The sequence below is a fragment of the Caloenas nicobarica genome, chromosome Z (assembly GCF_036013445.1).
Source record: "Caloenas nicobarica isolate bCalNic1 chromosome Z, bCalNic1.hap1, whole genome shotgun sequence".
Classification (NCBI taxonomy): domain Eukaryota; kingdom Metazoa; phylum Chordata; class Aves; order Columbiformes; family Columbidae; genus Caloenas; species Caloenas nicobarica.
In genome coordinates, this window is record NC_088284.1 from 65,139,205 (window position 1) to 65,160,807 (window position 21,603).

The window sequence follows — 21,603 nt, forward strand, 5'->3', positions numbered from 1 at the left end:
CATACTCAGGCAATCTTTCTAAATTCTTCCTTGGATTCCTGTCGCTTTTTCTGTCTCCTGCATGCTGTTGTTTGACGTTGTAGCTTTATAATGAGTTGCCTGTTTAGCTATGCCAGGCTCTTTATATATGGTTTCCTGAGTACCAGGAGAACTGATATAGTACAAGAACTGTTCGAAATTTTGGGAACAGTCTACTGGTGGAAAAATTTGAAGTCATGCAATTCTGAATAGAATACAGTCAGGTATGTGGAAACTTTAGGAGCAAGCTTTGTACCTGAAATCAGAGTTGGTTATGTGAGATGGGACATGATTTCTGAAGAGAGCTACTGTGTTAATTAAAAGATGATGAATTCTGTTTATTATATGTAATTTGGAGGCTCTATCCAAAGACCAAATGAATATATGGCTGGAAACCTAACACAAGCCTTGATTACAGAAAAGAACATAACCACTTCCTGAAAAGCCTTAGAAGGAATATGTACCTTCCGTTAAAGAAAAAAAAAAGCCACTTCGGAAGCCATATGATGTGTTAACATGATATGTCCCATATACATTGATTATCTTTATATAGTATACTTGACAAAAGTATTTTTGATAAAAATGTTCTAATGCTGAAACTTTCCAGATTAGAAAGAGAGTGTTTCTCTACAAACAAGCAAATGAATGAGAAGATTGAGGAAAAGAAGAAGGTAATTAAAGACCTCACCCAGAGACTAGGGAATAATGAAAAAGCCTTCAGAGAATTACAGGAGGAACTTTCAATGGTAAGACAAAATGCACATGGCACTCATTGTTTAGGGTTTTTTAAACATGCTGTGAACATGATCTGCATTTGCTATGCTGAGCTGTGGAAGAACTCTGCCATTGTGTTACTCTGATTTTATTTAGTTACTCTGTTTTGTAAAACATGAGTAAATATAGCTAATACACTGGAGAAACTAATTCAAAAATGTATTTTAAGTGATACACCATGTATTTAACGGAAGACTTATTTGCAGAAAACAGTTATTTTAGAAGTATGACTATGAGAAAAGATTAACTTCTGTTTGCATTCCTAACAAAGAAGGCAATTTGTAGATATGGATTATGGTTCCTTGTGGAGAATGTTCTCTCTACCCAAGCTTTTTTCTTTTCTTAGTTTTATTAGCTACCATTGTAGGCTTGCTCATTTCTATTCCAGGTAACATTTTGTTTTTAGTGCAAGCATTTGACTGTAAAACTTGCTTGAAAATTACTTATTTGAAGGTGACAAAGCAGAGGGATTTTTTACTTTGATGTGGATTTGGCATGTTGGATATATTTTACTGGATTATTTTCTGAAGTCTTTCTCCTTTTACATGACCAGCTGTGACTTTCTCACTGTCTCTACCCACCTCATCTTTGAATAACGATTTTGCCATCCTGTTGCACAGCAGCAAGGATAAAGCAAAGATCTTAGGATATCTAGAAAACCTTCTCTCATTCCATTGTGTAGTAGCATTTGCAGTATTTCTGTACTTAGGTATTGTAAACTTTTTTTGATGCTGGCTTGCAGATTTGTCCTCTTTGTTGAGGCTGTGAGTATGCAACATTAATGTGGTCTATAAGCAGGAGAAGAGACCCACATCAGAGGATCTTCAGATTTGTTGATGTCTTCTGTTGAGTTGATGGAGTTATTTCATAAACTGCCTTAGTGTTATTCACTTCTCAGACAGTTTAGTACCTAATAAATTGAAGAAAAATCAAACCCTCCCTCTTCCTTCTGGGAGAATCACAGCTTCTTCCATGCAAGCATTAATGTGTCAAAAGGCATTTGCTGGCCTAGGTAACCCGAGAAAGTCATCAGGCACAAAAGGAACATGAAGAGACAAAAGCAACTGTCTCCTCTAACTACGGTCAGTAATGATTGCTATTTATTAATATAAAATACTATCCTAAGCTGAAAAATTTCTACTATGAACCCTGAGCACTTGCTAGCTTTTCATTTTGTGTTCCTTAGTAAAATATGTGTTGTACCTGACAAGAATTCAGGACAATATTCTGTTCATGATCAAGATTTCTGATAATGACACCAGTATTAAATGGTGTACTCAAAATGAACGTTACATTACTGAAAGGTAAAAAGCAGAATAGATTGTCTCAGTTATAAGAACTGTCTTACTCATAGAGCCGGTTGTTTTAATTGTTTTACTGGAATGATTTCAAACCACAAGACTGTCTTGAACAGGTAATAAAAATACTCATTTTCTGAGGAGTTGTATTACTGGTCCCCTATGGGATTAGATTTTTATCACCTTGGATGGCTTTGTATTTTTCCTGAAGACTTTTGTATTTGTTTGGGAAGCAGGACTGCCTGTGTGTGGTCTTGTTTACTCAGTCTGGACAGCTTTTTGTTATTTTTCTTCCCAAAATGAAAAAGCAGAAGACTCTAGCAAAAATTGAGTATAGATAACATTTCATATACTGTTATTAGGCTTCCCTATACCCATACTAAAAATGTGTGAAAGTGTCAGTGCATTCTCTTCCCTTCATTTCCCTCTCCTGCTTTCCTGATCTATTCATTACTTTCTTATATTTTATTCTATTGTTAGACATCCTGAATATGTCTTTTCCACTCCAGTCTGATAATCTTATATTGGTTTCTCACTGTACTGCTATAATACAAGTTAATATTTTTGTTTGTAAAATATTTGGGAAATATAACCAAATCAGTGAAGGCTCTTTGTTGAAGCAGACTCTCTGTTGAAGCAGACTTACGCATGGATGAAATGCATTATTCGGAAACTTTATTTGAAAAAGAACTTTTTTTTTTTTATGGCTCAGTTGAATGTATAGTAAAGTAGTTATGCTGCTTTTAATTTTAAATATCAGCATGTGGCAGAAATTTGCCAGAAATTTGCATGGATCAAATGTGATAGGATCTGTTGGTATCAAACAAAACTGCTTATGAATGTTCAGCATGAGCAGGCTCTTAAGAGTTCCATTATGTTTTTTTCTGAGGAAATTGGTCTCAAGCTTGTAGTTATTTCCAGGTAGGGTTTTTAGAAATTTTTAGCTTGAAGAATAGGAATTTGGAAGAATGGCCATTGTGATTCAGAACTTGTTTAAAATTGAAACAGCCCCAGCTGTATTCCTGCCCCATGGAAAGAATAAGATGTGCCTTTAATAGTTTTAAAAGTTACTCAGGATATTTACATTTCTGGCACCTAGTAGTGGATGGTCTTTAATTCTTAGTACTGGACAATCGGGAGACATTGAACCTTTATTTTATGAGAAATGTATATTGAAGTTTGGGGAACTTGCCAATTCATCAGAATGTGTATTAGGAAATTGAAGTCATTAAAAATGGTGTGTTTTAGTATAAATTCTTTTAATTTGGAAGAGCTGTGTATTCATTTCCTCCTCTTTGTATAGATACTATCAGGAGTAGCATAATCTGTGTATAAGTAGTGTAATAGTGTAATAGACATGCAGAACCTGTCTTTTTCTGTGTGGCATATGAATCTTTCCCTTATATCCATGCATGCACTCATGCACTGTATACATCTCAGCTGTCTAATAGCTTTGTAGGTTGTTGTAATGTGAAAGACAGAGCAGAATTGTATGAGAATCTAGTTATTGGACCTAGACATTAACCATTGTGCTTTAACAAAAGTGTCTTAAGTATTGGCTGAACAGCCAATGAAATATCCTGAAGACTATGATTCTATTCTACAAATTCTATGGAGTAGAATCTGGTACTAAATGGCAAAGATGTAAATTTCATCTAGATGATTAATTGCGAACTGAACTTTTTCTTTCAATTAAAAAAAAAAAAACTGAGATGCCGTCTTCATTAGTTTTGTGCTAATGATTGTTAAATGTTATGTTACCTTGATTTTTGTTTTGCTTGCCTTATCTCAGAGTTGGAGTGTTCCTACCCAGATGCTAGTTCTGTTATTGTCCTAGTTTAAGAAGACCAGTCGGTCTGAAGCATATGCTTAAATGATCTTCTACGGAGAAACCAATTTTGTAATTTATTCTGGAAGTGGAGAGGTCACTCAAGCTGTGATGTGTTAGTGTTTGGAGACAAGCATCTGAAAAATGATTTTAGAGTTGCTAGTTCTCTATTTCCTCCGACAAAAAAAAAAAAAAAACCAAAAAACTACACACACACACACACACACACACACACACACACACACAACCAAACACACAGAAAACCCCCACAAACCAACAAAAAAATCGAAGATATACATCATAACATTCTAACTCACCAAAAGTGGGACTAGAATAGTTCCATGTAAAACTTGAGCATTTTTGATTAATTTTATTTCAGGTGATTGAAACTGAGACACTAGATTTCTTGAGAAATTGTATTTAATTTACATATTGCTAGACACTTATTAAAGACCCCTCTATAGACTTCAGAAAATTCTAGCTAATATAAAAAAATAAACAAACTATTAAATATTCAATAGTTAAATAACTTGAGCAAAAATAAACACTAGCCTAAGGAGAGGGATTGTTAGTGAGGGTTTTATGTTCTTTTTATATTGAAACTTAGGCTTCGTTGCTTAAAATATGTGCCACTATTCTGCTGTACAGAATGTCACTCAGGTAAAACCCATTTTCTGTTAACTGTGGAGCAGTCACTTGGAGCCTGTTTCTAAAAATGCTTTGACTTTGTTTCCTCAAGGTCATGCCTGGTAAACATTTTGATGCTTTTTTAAAGAATTTACCCAAATGCTTTTCAAGGAGTATGTGAACATACTGCTTTATGGTGGCTGTGTGTGCAGTTCTGGCTTTGGCATGTATTTTGCAAACACCAGATGGGATTTGTACTGCGGATCGAGTGGCTGAATTAGTCCGTGTGCAAGACAGCCACACAGGAAAGTTCCTGTAACTGTAAGCAAAGTAGAGGAAATTCCTCTTGGAATTACGGCAGTTCATTGCAGGACTATACCCCAGTTCCTTTCATAATACTGCTGATGTTTTGATAAGTTAATTTTGCAAAGACCTCCAACACCTGCTTACGTGTTTATTTTTTAAACATTATTGAACTTGAGACTTGTGGTACAGATGCACATTTGTGGCATCAGGTCATATGGGCTATTCTCGAAGCGTGCATATAGCTTGCATTTATTTTATTCAACAATACGTTTTAGAAGATGCTGAAAAATGAATGGGACTTAATTTCTGTCCTGGAACAAATAGAATGATATGATAGAATGGTATGATAGAATGATGGAACGATACCAAAATCAAATACTGGTAGTTAAGGAAAATACCTCTGCAACTCAGATAGTAGAGATAAATGCAAGTGCTCTACTTCTGGAAGCTTAGCATAATTCCAATGGCGGGCGGAATATTTTTGTAAGTAATAGGTTTTACTAATAATTCTAATTATCCTTACCGATAAGGATAAGCATTTGGAAAAAGAGATTTTATCCTGATTGGAGCCTGCAGTACTTGTAATGAAAAATACTTGGCTTCTATTTAATTTCTTTAAAGGTGCGGTTGTGTTTTAAAATTGGTGGTTAAGTAAATATGTTGCCAAACACATTTTTCTACCAAAAATTATTTTATCCCCAAGGGATGTTTTTTGATAACAGGAGCCTTCTTAAGGATATGGAGTTTGACTTAGGGAAGCATTGTATATGCTACATATATTCTGGGCTCAGAAAGTATGACTTTGCTCCCATATTGTTTGTTTTCTGGCCTCCTGTTCTGAATATTTTGTGAGAGAGAGTTTGGGTGAGAGAGAGAGTGTTTGGGTGGTATAGGAAGTACTCCTAATACATTTCAAGAATTTTAAATTCTCAAGTGTTCGCGCAATCTTCACAGGAAGACTTTACCACTGGTCTCAGGGAATGTGGGGATTCTTGAAGGCAGGTTCTACTAGTAAAGGCCAAGGTGAAAAAGGCATTGAGATGGCCTTTTCTGCATCCTAGTCACAAAATCTTCTGCTCCATTCAGCAGCGGGCCCACGTTTTGCCTAGTCTTCCTTTTGCTAATGATGTTCTTCAGGAAGCCTTTCCTGTTGCTCTTCACATCCCTTGCCAGATTCAACTTTAAGTGGATTTTGCCTTTCCTAAGCATATCCCTCCATGCTTGGACAAGGTCTCTATATTTCTTCTAGATCACCTATGCCTACTTCCACCTCTTTTATGCTTTCTATTAATATTTGAATTTAGTCAGGAGCTCCTTTTGCAGACCTGCTGCTGCTTTTGATTTTGAAGGTCATTTTCAAGGATCACCTCCAAGGTCAAGAATGGTCCATCCTGATGTGCAGGAAGTCAAGCAAAGTCAGCAGAAGGTTTACTTTACAGGTGTACTTTTGCCTGTTTTTACTGATGTGGTCTGGGAAGCAGACTCTGTTTAAGTAATGGCTTTAGCACTTTCTCACTGGATTTTGCTTTTGAAGTAGTCTAGGGAGCACTCACATCAGAACTCTTCCAATAGTTCTGTGGGAATGGCATCCCCTAACACAAATGTGATGATGGAGGTGGAGTTGTTGAGGGGGAAGTAATCTCATTTCCTGGAATACTTGGATCTGGCAGAAGATCTCTTTCAGCAGCTGCAATCGATTGTGTTTGACTTCTACACTTGTGGACTCCATTTTCCTTTTCAAAATGAAGAGTTATGCATATTTGCTGTGGTCAGACTGAAGAAAACCATGGGAGTTACAGCTACTGCTGTGAACTATCGAATGAGTGCTCATGGAGAAGGTGAAGCTACACTCTCTTTAGAACTGTGCAGTGAATGTGTGAGAAAAAACAGAGGTTTTAGAAAGGGAAATTCTAATTACCTGTAAGCAAAAAAACCCCACGTGACTTCACAGTGAGGATTGTGAGATTTTTGGAGCAGGTTGCCTGGGGGGTTTGTTGAAACTCCATCCTTGAGGATACTCAAAACATGACTGGACAAGGCTCTGAGCAACAAAACCTGACTTCAAGCATGGCCCTACTTTGAGTGGGGAGTGGGACCAGATGACCTCCAGACATCCTGTCAGCTTAAATTATTCCATGGTTTTATGACTCTGCACATTCTTATTAGATACCTGTCAGTGAGACATAAGAAATTACATCGGTATATTCTGACCCTTTTGGACTCCTAACCTGTGCCTGTATTTCCAGCACCATAGTTTACAGGATTTTACAATATTTTCCTTCAATTTCTGATAGTGTGGACAGTGATGGAAAATGGGATTTAGAAAGGAAAAATGCTAAATACTTTGCACCTGACATGTAGAGAAACTAGCTAATCTAAGGAATTTCCTCTTGGTCTTTATTCTGTGCAAATAAAGCACAGAGAAGTGGTGAAGGCTGAATATACTTGAATATATTGACTAAACTATGGTAAATTAACTAAACCAAATGAACAAATTGGATGAGGACATCACATTTTGACTTTTCCATGGGAAAAGGTTTTTCAAGGCAGATTTAGTCTGACCTTGTCTGTGCTGGAGTGATTTATGTAAAAAGAGTATTCTATTGTGATGCTGATCATATTGTTATATATTCTTATTTGTGATATGTGAGGTATTTGAGATAATATCAGTACATGAGAGTAAATTATTCTAATGTATTTGCATCCCATAAAATATTTTTACTGGAACTCAGCAATTTCAAGCTCTATTTATATAGATAATTTTATATAGTAAGAATTACATGTTATTTTTGAATATATAGAAGTGGTTTGGAAATTTGTTATGTAGTACAAACTCTGACGTAAGGGAAAGGCATGTAAATGCTACAAGGGACCTAACATTGAAATACACATATGAATAATATATTAGTTGATATACAGTACATATAATTAAAATTGAAAAAGTAAAGCAAGTTTATAAAATATTTAAACTGAATAGCGAAGAACACTGCAGAGAATTAAATGCATTTCTTGGTTTTTTAGTCTGACAGTTATATGCTACCAGTATGTAGCAGTTTTTCTGCAGAGGATGTTTCCCACGCTTGAGAAATTGATGGGATCCTTACACATGCAGTGAAGAGTAATTAAAGCAATAGTTTATAGATATGATAGAAAACAGTGGTTTTTTTCTCAATACAAAAAGTTTAACCTTCCGTCATCAAGAAGAAATTGAAATTTCTCAAATAGGCGTTAGAATTTCGAATAAAAATAAATGGAGTCATTAAAAGCATTAAATAAGACATCTTTGAGTATGACCTTTGTCATAAGAAGATCATGAAGTTATTTAAATCTAGTTTCCTCTTCATTTTGGGGGAGGGGTTGTTGAGAGGTTTGGTGGTTTTGTTTGTTTGTTTTATAAACTGCTGAGATGTGTTACTTTTTGTCAGCCAGCTGCTAAAATTGTACATTTCTTTGAGAAGTCAGAACTATGTTTGTCCAAGAAGACATTGGTCTTGTCTGGAATTAATGGATGCATATCTTTGAAAATTGCAAGTTTTAGTATCAGATATAAATTGAAGGAATTATTTGATATAGTCTTTCTGTTGTAGTGATTAAAAAAAAATCTGCTGTAATACCTTTCTACCCTCAGAATAAAGCCAGTGTCTTGATTTGAACAATAGGCTGCACTTAGTGAACAGCTTTCTTTAAGAAAATACAGTGATAAGAGCTGAAGGACTCTGCTGCTTTATATTCCATGCATAAGGAGGAGTTTTTGATATTGAAGAAATCACTATCAAGCATGGAAGATACTAACAGTTAAAGTAGGCAGATTTGCAATGAGAATAGGTGTGGGTTTTGACTGAGTGCCAAATCATGAATTTCTAGCCTGTCTGCCAGTAGTTTGGTGTCTTTCTGGATGCCCTTGTAGGGTGTAACAATAGATTTTGTTGCTTGCATAGATGGGCAGCAGTTAATTCATGTTCATTATTTTTAAAGGAGAAGATGATCAAGAATAGGTTTTAGTACAACCATTTTTTCTTTTTGACTACCTGCAACCTTTAGTTCTATCCTAAGTGTGTTTCCAGGGTTCCATATTACTTATTTGTGATGTCACATTAAGTGTCTTGGCTCAAGAAAAGGAGTAATAAGAAATATAGCAGCAATTTAAATTTAAAGGGGAATAAAAGCAACATTGTGAACTATATTCTGTTTATGATTTTAATACTTTTCTTTTTTTTTTTCCTCTTGTCTTGTCTGTATCTCCTGTCAAATAAAGGCCAAGAAACACCAGGTCTTTCTAACAGAGACATATGAAAACAACATGAGAGAGCTGGAGTTACTCTTGGACAGCTTTGCTATGTCAGGCCAGCGGACAGCAGGTTAGTTGAAGGTATAAAATGACAGATGCATCTGTCAGTGTTCCAAAGTCACTACATTGTGGGAATTCTGCAGATGCCTCTTGCATTCCCTCTTCTCAACATGCTTTGATTTGATGACATGATAAGAGCAGTTCTCACAGCAGTCAAATGGCCTTGCTAGCTGAGAAAGGGTGACGGAATGTGGACCTGCTGTTGTCAGCCCAGAGCTTGATTTACAAATGCTGGGGTATATATGATCGGTCAGAAAAGGGCTCACTTGCTGTGCTCTAAATCCAACTGAGAAAAAAGTCCTTACAGTATACCTGCAAAGGGAACAGATGTTTTGCCTGAACTGAGCCAAATTCTGAGGCAACCTTCAGCAACTTAAAGGTCATATATTCACAAAGGTTGTGTAGGACATATGATAAAACACAATACTTTTTACTGTTGATTGTGGCCTAGTACTATGTTGCATTCATTTGATCTAATACAGACCAAATATTTATCTGTTTTCATTAAAATTAATTATAAATTAGTGGCTGTCACTCTGATACTTAGTTTCATCTGTAATGATTGTATCAAACTCAACAAACTGCTGCCTGCTTAAACATTTGAAACAGTGGCTAAGGTAAGCTGAGCTTTAACGTTGAAGCCTGTAATTTTTTTAAAGGTGAAAATAGTACACTTTCAAAAGTCTTCATTTAAAACTATCTATAAAAGTTTTCTCTATGAGGTTGCTGTTAGAATAATCACATATTAGACACAAAATGCTTCCAACTTACAGTGTAGGTAAACTGGAAGAAAACAGGCAAAATGTTGCTTAAAGAGCCAGTGAGTTAATGTTATATAAATTGTGATGATGTGTTTTCGCACTTTTTAGCAACAGTGGACATAAAGGAATCATATAACACCTTTAAAGAGGCATTTTTATATATTTTCACAAAAAAAAAAAAAAAAAATTAGGGCCTGGTACTGTTAAAATTGAATAAAAGAACTTCTTGAGATTTCTGTTGCCCTTAAAAGCTGAACTTTTAATCTGTGATGCATTGTTTTCCTCATATGGAGTATGATTTGCTTTTGTTTGTTAGGGAACTGGTTTTGGTTTTATTCTGTAATTATAAACATAATACCTGTGGGTAATACCTGTAGGTTTACTGTAGATACATCAGACTGAAAAGCTCTGCAAAACTATGTTTTCCTCAATCTTGCAATGTTCCATGTGCCAAGAGAGGCTTCAGCAATTCTGGGAGGAGTTGGATGCTGCTGACAAAGTGCAGTTTCCAAAGCAGTAATTGTCTTTTGGGGAGGTTTTCTTTCCTCCCTAGTGGTATACCTTGCAGAGAACAGCTTTGACCTGTTTCTGTAATATTAGGGATTCAGTCACAGTAACTTCAGTATTAATTGCTTTAAGGTAAACTTTTAAAGATTGGGTTTAAAGATATCTTTCTTTCTTTTTAAGCTTTAGCATCTCTGCAGAGGTTCAGTTGAGGCAGAAAGTCAAATTTAGCACTTCTGTGGATTGAGCCTTTATGACTAATACTAAAATGGACATTGACTAAGACATCTGGTTTACATATTTACTATGCTTCTAAGTGTGAAACTTAATTTTTTAATGCTATTGCCTTACTGTGTTGTACTTACAAATTTATCATGTAACAGTATTTCTTTCAATTTCAATAAAAATGTTTAATGTAATCATATTTGAAATGGGAATGCCTAGATGCCAATAAAAGTAAATCTTGAATAAATCTATGTAGTCTAATTAGGAGATGAGGAAGTACGTGAGCCACAACTGGCTGGGCAGTCTTTGTTTCTTGTTCTTGTTTATAACTTTCAACTCAGGTGGTTGAGAGATCTACTTAAAAATCTGTGGATATTAAAGGCCCAGCCCCTTCATTTAAGTGCTAATTGGGCTGTGATTTATTGGGCTCGACAGGAAAAAGAAGAGAAGACTTTATATCTTTAAGATTAAAAAGCAAGGTATTTTTAAAAGTTTTTTGTTTCTTTATACATTCCAAAATAACAACCATAAATCCATGTCTTCTACTTTTAAGTGATCTTTATAAATTTTCCACAGTATTGTTATTCTTGTCTGGCAACTTGCATGATTTCAGTTTGTCCCTATTCAGTTTATCATATTTGCAGTTATTCACCAACAGGGTTTGTGCTCAGGGAAGTTTGTCTTCATTTCAGGAAAAAAATATTTGTGTTTTTAGTAATCTGAAAAAAGAAGTGAACTGAGTATAATGTGCTAAGAGTGGGCCACCAGTACTGTTTTGTTCAGAAATCTAAAACTCAGCACCATATGAGCTGCTGTGAAGAAAATTAGCTCTATCCTAGCCAGGCCCAGTAACATTAGTAGAAAGTCTGAAGCAGCAAGTTTAAGATTTTACTCACTTGTATACCTCCTGTCAGATTCCTGCTGAACTGGGCATTTTCCCAAAATTCTTCCCCCAAACTCTTAGGTGATGCTGGGAAAATGCTTCAAGTACTGGAGTTTTTCTTCGTCATCACTGAAGTAGGCTCCTCCAGCAAGAGAGTGACGTTTGGATTATGTTGCATCTCTCCTGCATAGTTGCATGAAGACAAACAACATTAGGCCTGTGTTAAAGCCACAGGCTTCTTTTCAACTAGTGCAGGAAAGAGGAATCTGAAATTTCTATTGGCAGACTGGGCTGCCTAGAAAACAATAGGGTTACAATAGACAGTAGTGAACAAGTCACTCTTGTAATTGAGAAGACCGGACTGAAGTGATGTGTGTCCTTAACTATAGCTGTGGTTAAGTGATAAAAATAGTAGTAAGGTGTTACTAGTCTCTTTCTTTAATGTGAAATCTGAACTTCTCACAAAAGGCCAGATTTTATGTATTCTTCTTATGCTGATTCCAAGTGTAACATTGGGACTATTTAGGACATCTCTAGGACTCAGAGGTTTGGTTAAGGGCACTGGAGTCTCATTGAGAAGCCTCTGGTTTTCCCTGACTCTGTAGACCTTTGGAAACTGTGGTAAGTAGGTGTCCACTGGAGTGGCTGATAGGACAGAGCTGAAGTCTGTCACTGGTACACGCATTCTTTTTAAATTCAATTGCATGCTGTGGAGCAGATCTTGCTGCTGTTACTGAAAGCAATCTTGCAAACTTTCGTTGGTTTGACTAGGTGTGACTTTGACAGTAACAGTTGGCTGGCAGTCAAAAAAAGAAGTTAGTGTCCAATCAGAGTAGTACTCTGTACTTTCTGGTATTATCAAAGGGTTGGGAGAGAAGAGGGTAAAAAATTGGAAAAAATTTCAGAATGGCTGTTGACAATATTTTGAGTTGTGCATATGTGGAAGTTTTCCACTGACTACCCGTGATGCATTATTTATAGCCTACAGGACAAATCTTTCATTTTTGTAGAGTGCTTTGAATAGAATGTCATGCTTATTAGGTAACACTAACCACAGCATTCTTAAAAAAACCCCACAACTTTTAAGTCTGTAAGTGCACATCCTCTAGCTGACAAAGTTTTATGGAGAGCCAAAGAAAAGGCTTTGACTTTAATATCTGATTTGATTTTGTGAGCCACCCTAGGTGAATTGCTTAGTGATGCTGACTTTTCAGAGGTGATAAACACCTGTATCATCATTTAATAGTGTGGGAATTATGGTAGTCTAGCCTCTCTAGAGTTCAAATTCCACAGATTTTTTTCACTGCCTTTTCAAGGTAAGGATGGTATTAGTGCTGGTAAATTTAGTTTTGCTTATAGAATGTGTCAAGACTTGTGGAAAAGATGATACTATCATTTGTTACAAAATAAGTCTATAAATGCTGCATACTAATATAAATAATGCTGAGAAGAAGAATCTGTCAATAACCTGGTATTTTGCTGTAACACCAGAAAAAAATGAATAGTTTGTTCTTGGAAATTTAATATCAGCTGACATCTTGTGACCTCCTGATCAATACAATGTTGTTTTGCTCTCTTAGCACATTGCACTATGTGCTTTGGAATGCTCAAACTTGTTCATATGTCCCTAATTAAGGCAACCAGATCAGAAGTCTCTGTCTAAAGGTTTAATAAATAAGTGTACTGTGTATATAATGGATATATCAGCTTTAAGATTTATAATTGAAACATTATGTAGGACTCTGCAGACAGATAATAAATTTTTTTTATTATTTCCTTTGGAATGAAATTCAAGATCATTTAAAAGGTTTTTAAGACCTCTCCAAGCATAACATAACCATGTGATCTTTGGCTCGGTAAAGTTTTGAGTAAATGAAGTACTACATTATAATATGCATGCTTAGTCACAACAGCAAAATAATGTCAGGAAAAGTGTAACATATTTAACTTTCAGGCAACATTTTTCAAAGTGTGTTATTGTGTGGTTTTAAAGTTGGCCGGTCTGACTGAATGACACAGACTTGACCACAGTAGAAATTATATGCGAGACTGCATACCAAATACATTAGGTAGAAATGTAATCCAGAATTTACAGTTCTTTATCTTGTATTAGACCTTTTTTACAAATGTCTTTCAGCTGTATTTGCTGTGAAAGTATGGCTATTCAGCTGCATCTCTTGTGGCAAACAAGGCTGCTGTTCGGTGTTTTGTATTGTCACTGAAGCCCTAGCTAATTTTAATACCTCTCATCCAGGGTGAGTAGTTTTCTCTCTGTGGCTTTAAGGCTTAATTTTCATTCTGTATTTTTCTTCAGGCACCTGTAAGGACAAAGATAAAGCTGTGAGAGGCTCTGTCCATGAGACTTTGAGGTGTACCTTGACAGTTTACCAGAACAAGCTGGAAGATATGTCTAATGAGGTAACTCTTGCACTGTTTGACTCTATATGTATCGCCTTTGGCCTGGAGCAGTATACGCGCTTTGCTTGTAAAGAAGGTCAGAAGAGTGGGAATGTTGAGTTGACAGCTTCACGTATACCCAAAGAAATAACCTCTGTCACTACTATTTCTCTAAGCTTGCCCTACAGTGAAGTTTCACTTACATTTGGGGGTACAGGGAGAAGAGATGTCTTCTGTTTTTCTTTTTAGTTTAATTTGGTTTTGTTTTCTTATTAAGCCTACTGGGATTATTATTATCAGTACATATTCAGGAAAACAAACCATTCATATATAGGATTTCAGTTAAAAGATGATAATTTAAGAGTTGGGCAGTGTATACAGCAATATTCCTAAATATGTGACATTTGGGCATCAACAGTCATTGGTATTGGTTATGTGAATGTGCATGCCCATGCACATTTAAAAAGTGGCATCATTTTCTGAGATGAGTGTGTTTATGACGAAATCTCTTTCTGTGCTATTTTGAGGTCTTTTCAAGTAAAATAGGACCGTGACTGATACTTTAAGGTATCTAAGACAGTAATGTAAATATTTCAACTTTGGAAGTCTTACCCTTGAAAAAAAATCAACTGTTTTCCATGTAGTCTTACTGGCCTTTTATTTTACTGACTGAAAAGTCACAATCTTGCATTTATTTTCTCATTTGTATTGCTAATGTGATTAAAGTAATACTCTTGGGCGTAAATGTTTTATGAATTTGTGAGTTGAAAGGCTGTAGAGAAAAGTTAACTGCACTGTTAAATCTTTCTGTAAAAACTTGTAATTAGCGTATCTTTGGATAAAAGTGGTAAATACAGAAAAGCAAGGTGTGATAAGATTGTAAAAGTGCTAGTACTGGTTTTTCATTTCTAGGTTTTGTCTTGTTTTGACAAATGCATAGTCTAGCTAGTCACTCACAATGTTCGGATAAGAAAAGGAAAAGAATGATCTCCCGCAAAACCTTTGAATTTGTTCAATGGGCACAAAAATAAGTGACCATGGAAACAATTATACTTTTGTAAACAGCAAGGCTGTCAGGTCTCTCCCAGTGAGATAAGAGAACCAATGTGTATAGTCATTATGAAACTCTTCTGAGACCCAAGTCTGGAAGCTGCAGAGTAACTAGGAACATATTACCCACAGCGAATTGTTATTTGGGAGGAGGAATGTCATGTGGTACACAGCACAGTTGAAAAGTCGACTCAGCAGGCTTTGGCTTAGTGATGTGCTTTGTTGTGAAACTGTGCCAGAGACAGCAGTGGGGAGACCAAGGGGGTGGCTGCTAAGAAAGCAAAGAGAGTATTCTGACAGAAAGAAGAATGAACTGTCAAGGAGAATAAATCGCAAGCAGAGCAGGACCAACTGATGACCTGCCACAAGACTTCCCAGTAGGACTGTGTGTGACTGACCCTGAAGTTGTCATATGGAGCCAGAGATCACCGAGCACCTTCATGGTGCACAGAAAGGGCAGCGCTCTGTCCTTCTTGATTACCCCCACCCCCATAGATAACACTGTTTCTGGCTTTTTATATGTTAGGTATGTTTAGTAATAAAACTTTTTAATAATACAATAATGCACAAAGGGACTATGAAGGGCACTGTGCAATAAAAACAGGATATTTTAATACACAGCAGTAAAGGTTTAGTTTCGAGTAATTATGTAGTGGTTCTTTTTTATAGAGAGATTTTCAACAAGACCCCACATATTGATGGTGTTATTAATACGTGCGTACACCTGTATATATATGCGAAATATGCTGGTAAACTTGTCATGTGTCACTTTAACTTACTGTGCTAAACATTAGTTTAAACAATCTGGTTCATTTGTGTGACTTAAAGGTGTGTAAGTATTTTGTTTTCAGCGGATAACAAGCTTTTGACTTTCTGTATAGTGTAGAGGCTAGAATATGTTTGGAGAGAGAGAGGCTAGTAAATCAGCAACAAGAGTGGAAATACTTCAGTAGCATTCTGTAATTTACTGCAATTATTTCTAAGGGTTCTGCCAGGTCTCCTGATTTGAGATCGAACAAAAATATAATTTCCAAAGTAATTTGTAAATTTTGTAAATGGAATATTTTACTTCCAAGTTGCTCCTTAATGCTCAAGTGCTGGCAGTAACCTGCACTACAATACGTCTCTATTTGATGCGTTCTTTCAGACATTTGTATTGCTAACCTCATCATTAGGTAACCAAAGAGACAGATTATAATGATATGATGTTATCTTTTTTCGAAAGCGTATAGTGAAGCTAGTACACGTTATGGTCATGAGCCACCTTTAAGATGCTTGCTTGTAACACCAGGAACAGTTCAGTAGTCACCATACATCTTGGGAATGTTGCTGCTTTTTACAGGTGTGTGAGTACTGTTGAGCACTCAGTAAAAAGTAGACACTGCACTTGTAGCTGTACAATTTCTGCAGGTGGCCACTGACTTTGAAAACCTGTTCTCTCAAACCACTCCCCAGATCATAATCTGAATTTTCTTACACTTTCAAATGCATTTCAAAGTCTGCGTTTTTGTCAGATATTTTGAGTGTCAATGGGAAAGTTAATAGTGGACTCAGTTTGGGATTCTGCCACTGCTATTTGTCTTAAGTCATTATGAAAGTGTTATTTAGTGTTTTTTATATTAGCACATTATTGAGATTGTCTGGAGTTTACATATAAACAGGTTTTTGTGTTTGTGGGGTTTTTTACATTTATTTAGAAAATTCTTCCTTTATATCTGAGTGATTATGTAACCTTTCTGTAAAAGCCTGTTGGTCCTCTGTATTTTTCACAGCTTGGGAAAATGAAGGCTTTGTGTGAAAAGATGACAAAAGAACTTGAGATATCCAAAGAGAAAAGGTGCGCTTTAAGTCAAGACCTTAAGGTATGGTTGCATGAACTTAACATGGAATTTGAAAGTTCTGCAAAAAGTATCTTTCTGGATTTAAGGTGTCTTTTTTTCTTATCAGTGTAAGTGTCTATGTCATTGTAGTCTGTTGAGCAGACTAGTTTACTTTGCATGCTGCTTTATTCTGGCTACCACCTTAGACTACATTACGGATCGTTTAAATGATTGCACTTCTGAAATAATTTGAAATAAATTTACCAATTTGCAAAGTGTTGTTTTATATTGAAACCAGTATTTTTTTTCTTAACTGTTTTTCTCAAGAAAAGGAGAAGAGAATTTAATTATCTCTGTTCCTATGAAAACACATTTTGTTAAAGCTGTCCTTTGTTGACTTCTTTTTTTTCTTCTGTCTGTGTTTATCAGACAAGTTAATAAATGTATGAAGCATCAGGTTATCCTTAACAGTTGTACAGTGTACAGCCCAAAACTTCATAGAGTTAAATGTACCTGGGAGCTCATAAAAACACTCAAGATCTCTTTTCTTTAGTTTCTGAACAAGAATTTTTTTTGTCTCTGTTTTTGGCTGACACACCACTTCTGTAATGTCCTGTCTGGTTACATCAGTGGCCAAGGGAGTGAGGAAGTCCTGAGGTCATGGTTAAACTTAATCTCCCAACTGGCAGTGTATTATGTTACTGCCAAAATAGAATGTCTCTACTCCCAGTGTTCCTCAGATTTTTTTGCTGGGGATATGCTGCTTTATCGTTTCAGTTTAGTCACAGATAATACTGCAACACTCATTGAATCTTCATATTAATTGATACTTGCACACAATCTCCTTTCATCTGATCTGAACTTTGTTCACTAATTTATGTTCAGAAGGCTTAAAACTTCTGCCTCTGTTACAGCACCTTTGTAAGGCACCTAAAAATTTTGCAAACTATTGTGACAGATATTTTTTGTCTTCGTGCAAAAACTTGAGTTTGCTACCCATCAACGGTGTTGGGTTTTAGGCAGTACACCACTGTCTTCTATCTTTAAATTTGTGCTAATAAAATTGTATGTATGAGTGAAAACTAGATCCAGTCTGAAAACCTTTGTGTTAGAAATTTAACATTGCATTAATCTTCTAGTATTTTCATTAAGAAGTTTTCATGTCTGATGAATTTGGTGGCATCTTTCCTATCCTATTTCCTATATAAGCACCTATGATTTTGTGAAAAACAAACAATGCTTTCAGTTTGACCTTTAGCAGGCTTTAGCAGTGCTGGAAATCTAGTGCTTGTAGTTGAGGAAAGCATCTGTATCTGTCTGCTCCATCTCAGCTATCTTTTGGCTGAAAAGGGGTAGTGTGTTAAGTTCTTTGTTTACCTTGTGAGATTTGGTACTGGTAACATCATGATTGTATTTATGGCCATTTCTGTTTATTAATTTCTTCCCATGGTCAAACCTCCAAAGAGAGTCCTCACATTTTTTTATCATGCAGATGAAGAATACAGTGGGTAACAACAGCTGTCTGTGTTGCCTACAGACTCAGCTGTAACGGATCAGGGATTGGCTTAAGAAAATAACGTATCTTTTCACTATCTCTGAGTGCTCTCCACTCTGCAGAGGATAACTTGCATCCATACATTCTGCATCTCAGTTGTAGAGGTAGAGGGGATTCCGAAAGTGACTGCATCATGGAGCTTTTAACTCTCAGAGATGGATTTCTGATGCTATCTAGTTGCAAGCTGTGGAGAAGGACTATTGTCAATTTTGAAATTCTGTTACTGACAATATACTGTTGGCTTAGCCTGGAGTCTTCTGAACATTTGTGACTGTATAACTATTTACTTCCTTGGATGCTGAGCACTGAACTAAAGTAACATTTTGTAGAGTAAAATTCTTACCAGCCTTTCTGTTCCTTGCCTCTGTTCTACAGGAATCTCAGGGTAACCTGGCTGATGCCAATAAAGAGTTAAATCATCTGCACACTAAGTGTGCAGACAGAGAGACTTTAATAGGAACTTTAAATATGGAACTACAGAATGTACAGCAATGCTGGGAGAGGGAGAAAGCACGTGCCACAGAATCTGAAAATGAAATCCAGAAGCTTACCAGGGCTTACCAGAAGGATATGGAGGTATTACCAGAGACAAGATGACTGTCAAAAAGAGTCTTTATTTAATCTTAGCTTTATACATTTACATATATCAGGTGGTTACTCTTAGTCTTAACAGATTTATCCCCAAAATATGATTTTAAGAGATGTATTTTGAAATATGTATTTAATATCTACAAGAACTCAGGACATATTGATTCTCTTTCCTTCTGTATCAGAACTAAGAGCTTAACCCTTCCAGTATTTTGAATTTTTGAACAACTGAGTTTATTTAAAAAGCTGTGCCTGATGAACAATTACTTCTTTCAAACTGAAAGTTAACAAAAACATTTTACAATTGGAACATCCAATAGTGTCATCATCATGTGGTGTTAATTACCGATTCACTTGCCAATTGATAAATAGTAAATGTGGAACACAGTTGGTTTCATGGCACGCAAGCAACACTTAGAAATTGTTATTTGTGACCTGTTAGCTCATTGTGGTGTGCTGTATGTGGGAATTGCTTCATAAAGTCTTATTTCAGAACTGTTATCTCTCTCCTTATGTTTGTTTACAGATGTTAAGTTTGTTGCTTTTCCTCCTCCAATAAAGCAGTTCTATACTAGCAACAGCAATGATACTCTTTGCCATAGTTGTCATGCACATTGAGCTCGTTACTTCCACAAATTTGGACACACATGCCAACTGAGTAAAAAGGAAACATTCTTTCCACCCCTTTTGCAGACCGATATTTAAATAGTGTCCACATGAAGCAGCTGGGATTGTTTTACACATCAGATAATGATTAAAGTAAAAGAAACTGGAAGCCTGGCTATATTGTAAAGTCAGCATGTCTACAACACTGTGGTTTCATTCAACATGTGTGAATTAATGTTGGGTCTTGGGATCCCTTTTTTCACACCGAATGGATTATTATCATCCTATGTTTATCATAGCTCAAGCAAAAATGTAATCGTGGTGGCACACTGGATTTTCCTTGAGAAATTAGGAGATCTGCTAGAAACAAACTAAACTAAACTACATTTATTTATTGCCTAAAATACCATGAAACAATCATAAGAAAATGCATATTAGTGTAATGGAAAGGGCTCAGAAAAACCATAGTTCCTCATCTTGATCATGCACAATTTCTTAATGTAAAGGCGTTTCCAAGGGCCCTGGAAAACAGTGGGAACCTTTAGGGTGGTTTACCAACTTTGAATAAAAGCTGTTTCTTGTGGCTTTTGAGGTACAGCTTTCTATTGTTGTCTTGATTGAAGTTGCCAAGTTGCATATATGTACTAAAAGGACAAAGGCTGGAGTTTCTGCTGCATGCTATTGTTGCTGAACTTCGTAACTTGCATCAATTTATTGTACTACTGACTAAAATGAGTGCAAATGAATGAAGCATGGCTTATGGAAATTAACTGATGAAGCTATAATCCTATTTTGTCTAGCTCTTTAGTCATACGTAATCCACACAAAAGCCATTTTTAAAGACTTTAGAGTCATAGTTGTATAAACAGTGTGTTGTGCTGCCAAGCCAGTCAGACAATTTTCTGCATGCTACACAGATATTTGAAGTGGGTAAAATTTGAATGTACCTGAAAGTGTTAACATGAATTATCAAATTGTGTTTAAACACAGAAATTTTTATCTGCATGAGGTCATGGTTGTGACAACTGCAGGATTGGGCTTTATTTATTTATATACTATGTCAAATTAGACAAATTTTGTAAAAACTGTTTTCTTACTGTGGCTTTAATATGTATGATTGCAAATATTAATAGTATCATTTTTGAAAATGTTTGAGAAGGAGCTTTGTTGGTTTTTTTCGGCTCACATTGCTACAGATATGATGCATCTCTTTGGATTCTAGGACTGTTCAGATACAACAGTTAATTTTTTTTTTGTTTTTTTTTTTTTTTGGTCTCAGGAGAAGCTAACCTTCCTCCATAGCTTATACCAGCGTTTGGTAGCAGGCTGTGTGCTTATAAAACAACCAGAAGGCATCCTAGATAGATTCTCGTGGTCTGAGCTTTGTGCAGTCTTGCAGGAGAATGTTGATGCCCTGATCTTAGACCTCAACAGGGCTAATGAGAAGGTAAGTGTCCTTAGGCGCCAGCTACCTCTATTAAATTCAGTGACATTTGTCCACATCACAGTATCATTAAAAAGGACTGACATTCATCTTATTTCAAAAAGAATTTGGACGTTAATAATTCAATACCATTAATTATGGCTTGTCTACAACTCAGTTTGATGCCATTGCTGTGGGCATGTAAATGTGACTGAAGTCTGTATGAAGTCTCTAAGCTCCACTTTCTGTGCAGGACATGCTAATAGTACTAGCCAATATTAGCCACAGGGACCTAATTAAAAGAAAATAAATTAATCTTACTGATGAAGCAATTCAAAGAACTTAGTCATTTACACTAATAAAGCAAGTCTTTATTTTAGCGTAAAACAGAAACAAAATGCACTTACTCCAGAACATCATCTTTGAATTATATGTTTATGATTCAGAGGTACTATCTGAAAAAAATCTAGTGTGTTTTTTTTTTGTTTAATTGTAACTTTTGGATTATGAAATCTATATTCAGAAATACAACAGAAAATACTTATTTTTATAAAACATGTCAATATTTGTTTAAGGGAGAAGCTGTACTTTT

General features: G+C 35.9%; 1 protein-coding gene across 3 annotated transcripts in view; it reads left to right on the top strand.

The window, feature by feature from the left end:
* The window catches only part of CCDC171 (coiled-coil domain containing 171), a 155,500-nt gene that overhangs the window by 40,682 nt on the left and 93,215 nt on the right, over positions 1-21,603 (top strand). For 2 of the 3 annotated variants that reach the window (XM_065656381.1, XM_065656382.1), the window contains exons 9-14: positions 626-764; positions 9,107-9,209; positions 13,887-13,990; positions 16,792-16,881; positions 18,770-18,970; positions 20,868-21,035. In XM_065656381.1, coding sequence (XP_065512453.1) covers positions 626-764; positions 9,107-9,209; positions 13,887-13,990; positions 16,792-16,881; positions 18,770-18,970; positions 20,868-21,035 — 805 coding nt within the window. The remainder of the gene's footprint in view (positions 1-625; positions 765-9,106; positions 9,210-13,886; positions 13,991-16,791; positions 16,882-18,769; positions 18,971-20,867; positions 21,036-21,603) is intronic. The other variant, XM_065656383.1, reaches the window with a different exon arrangement.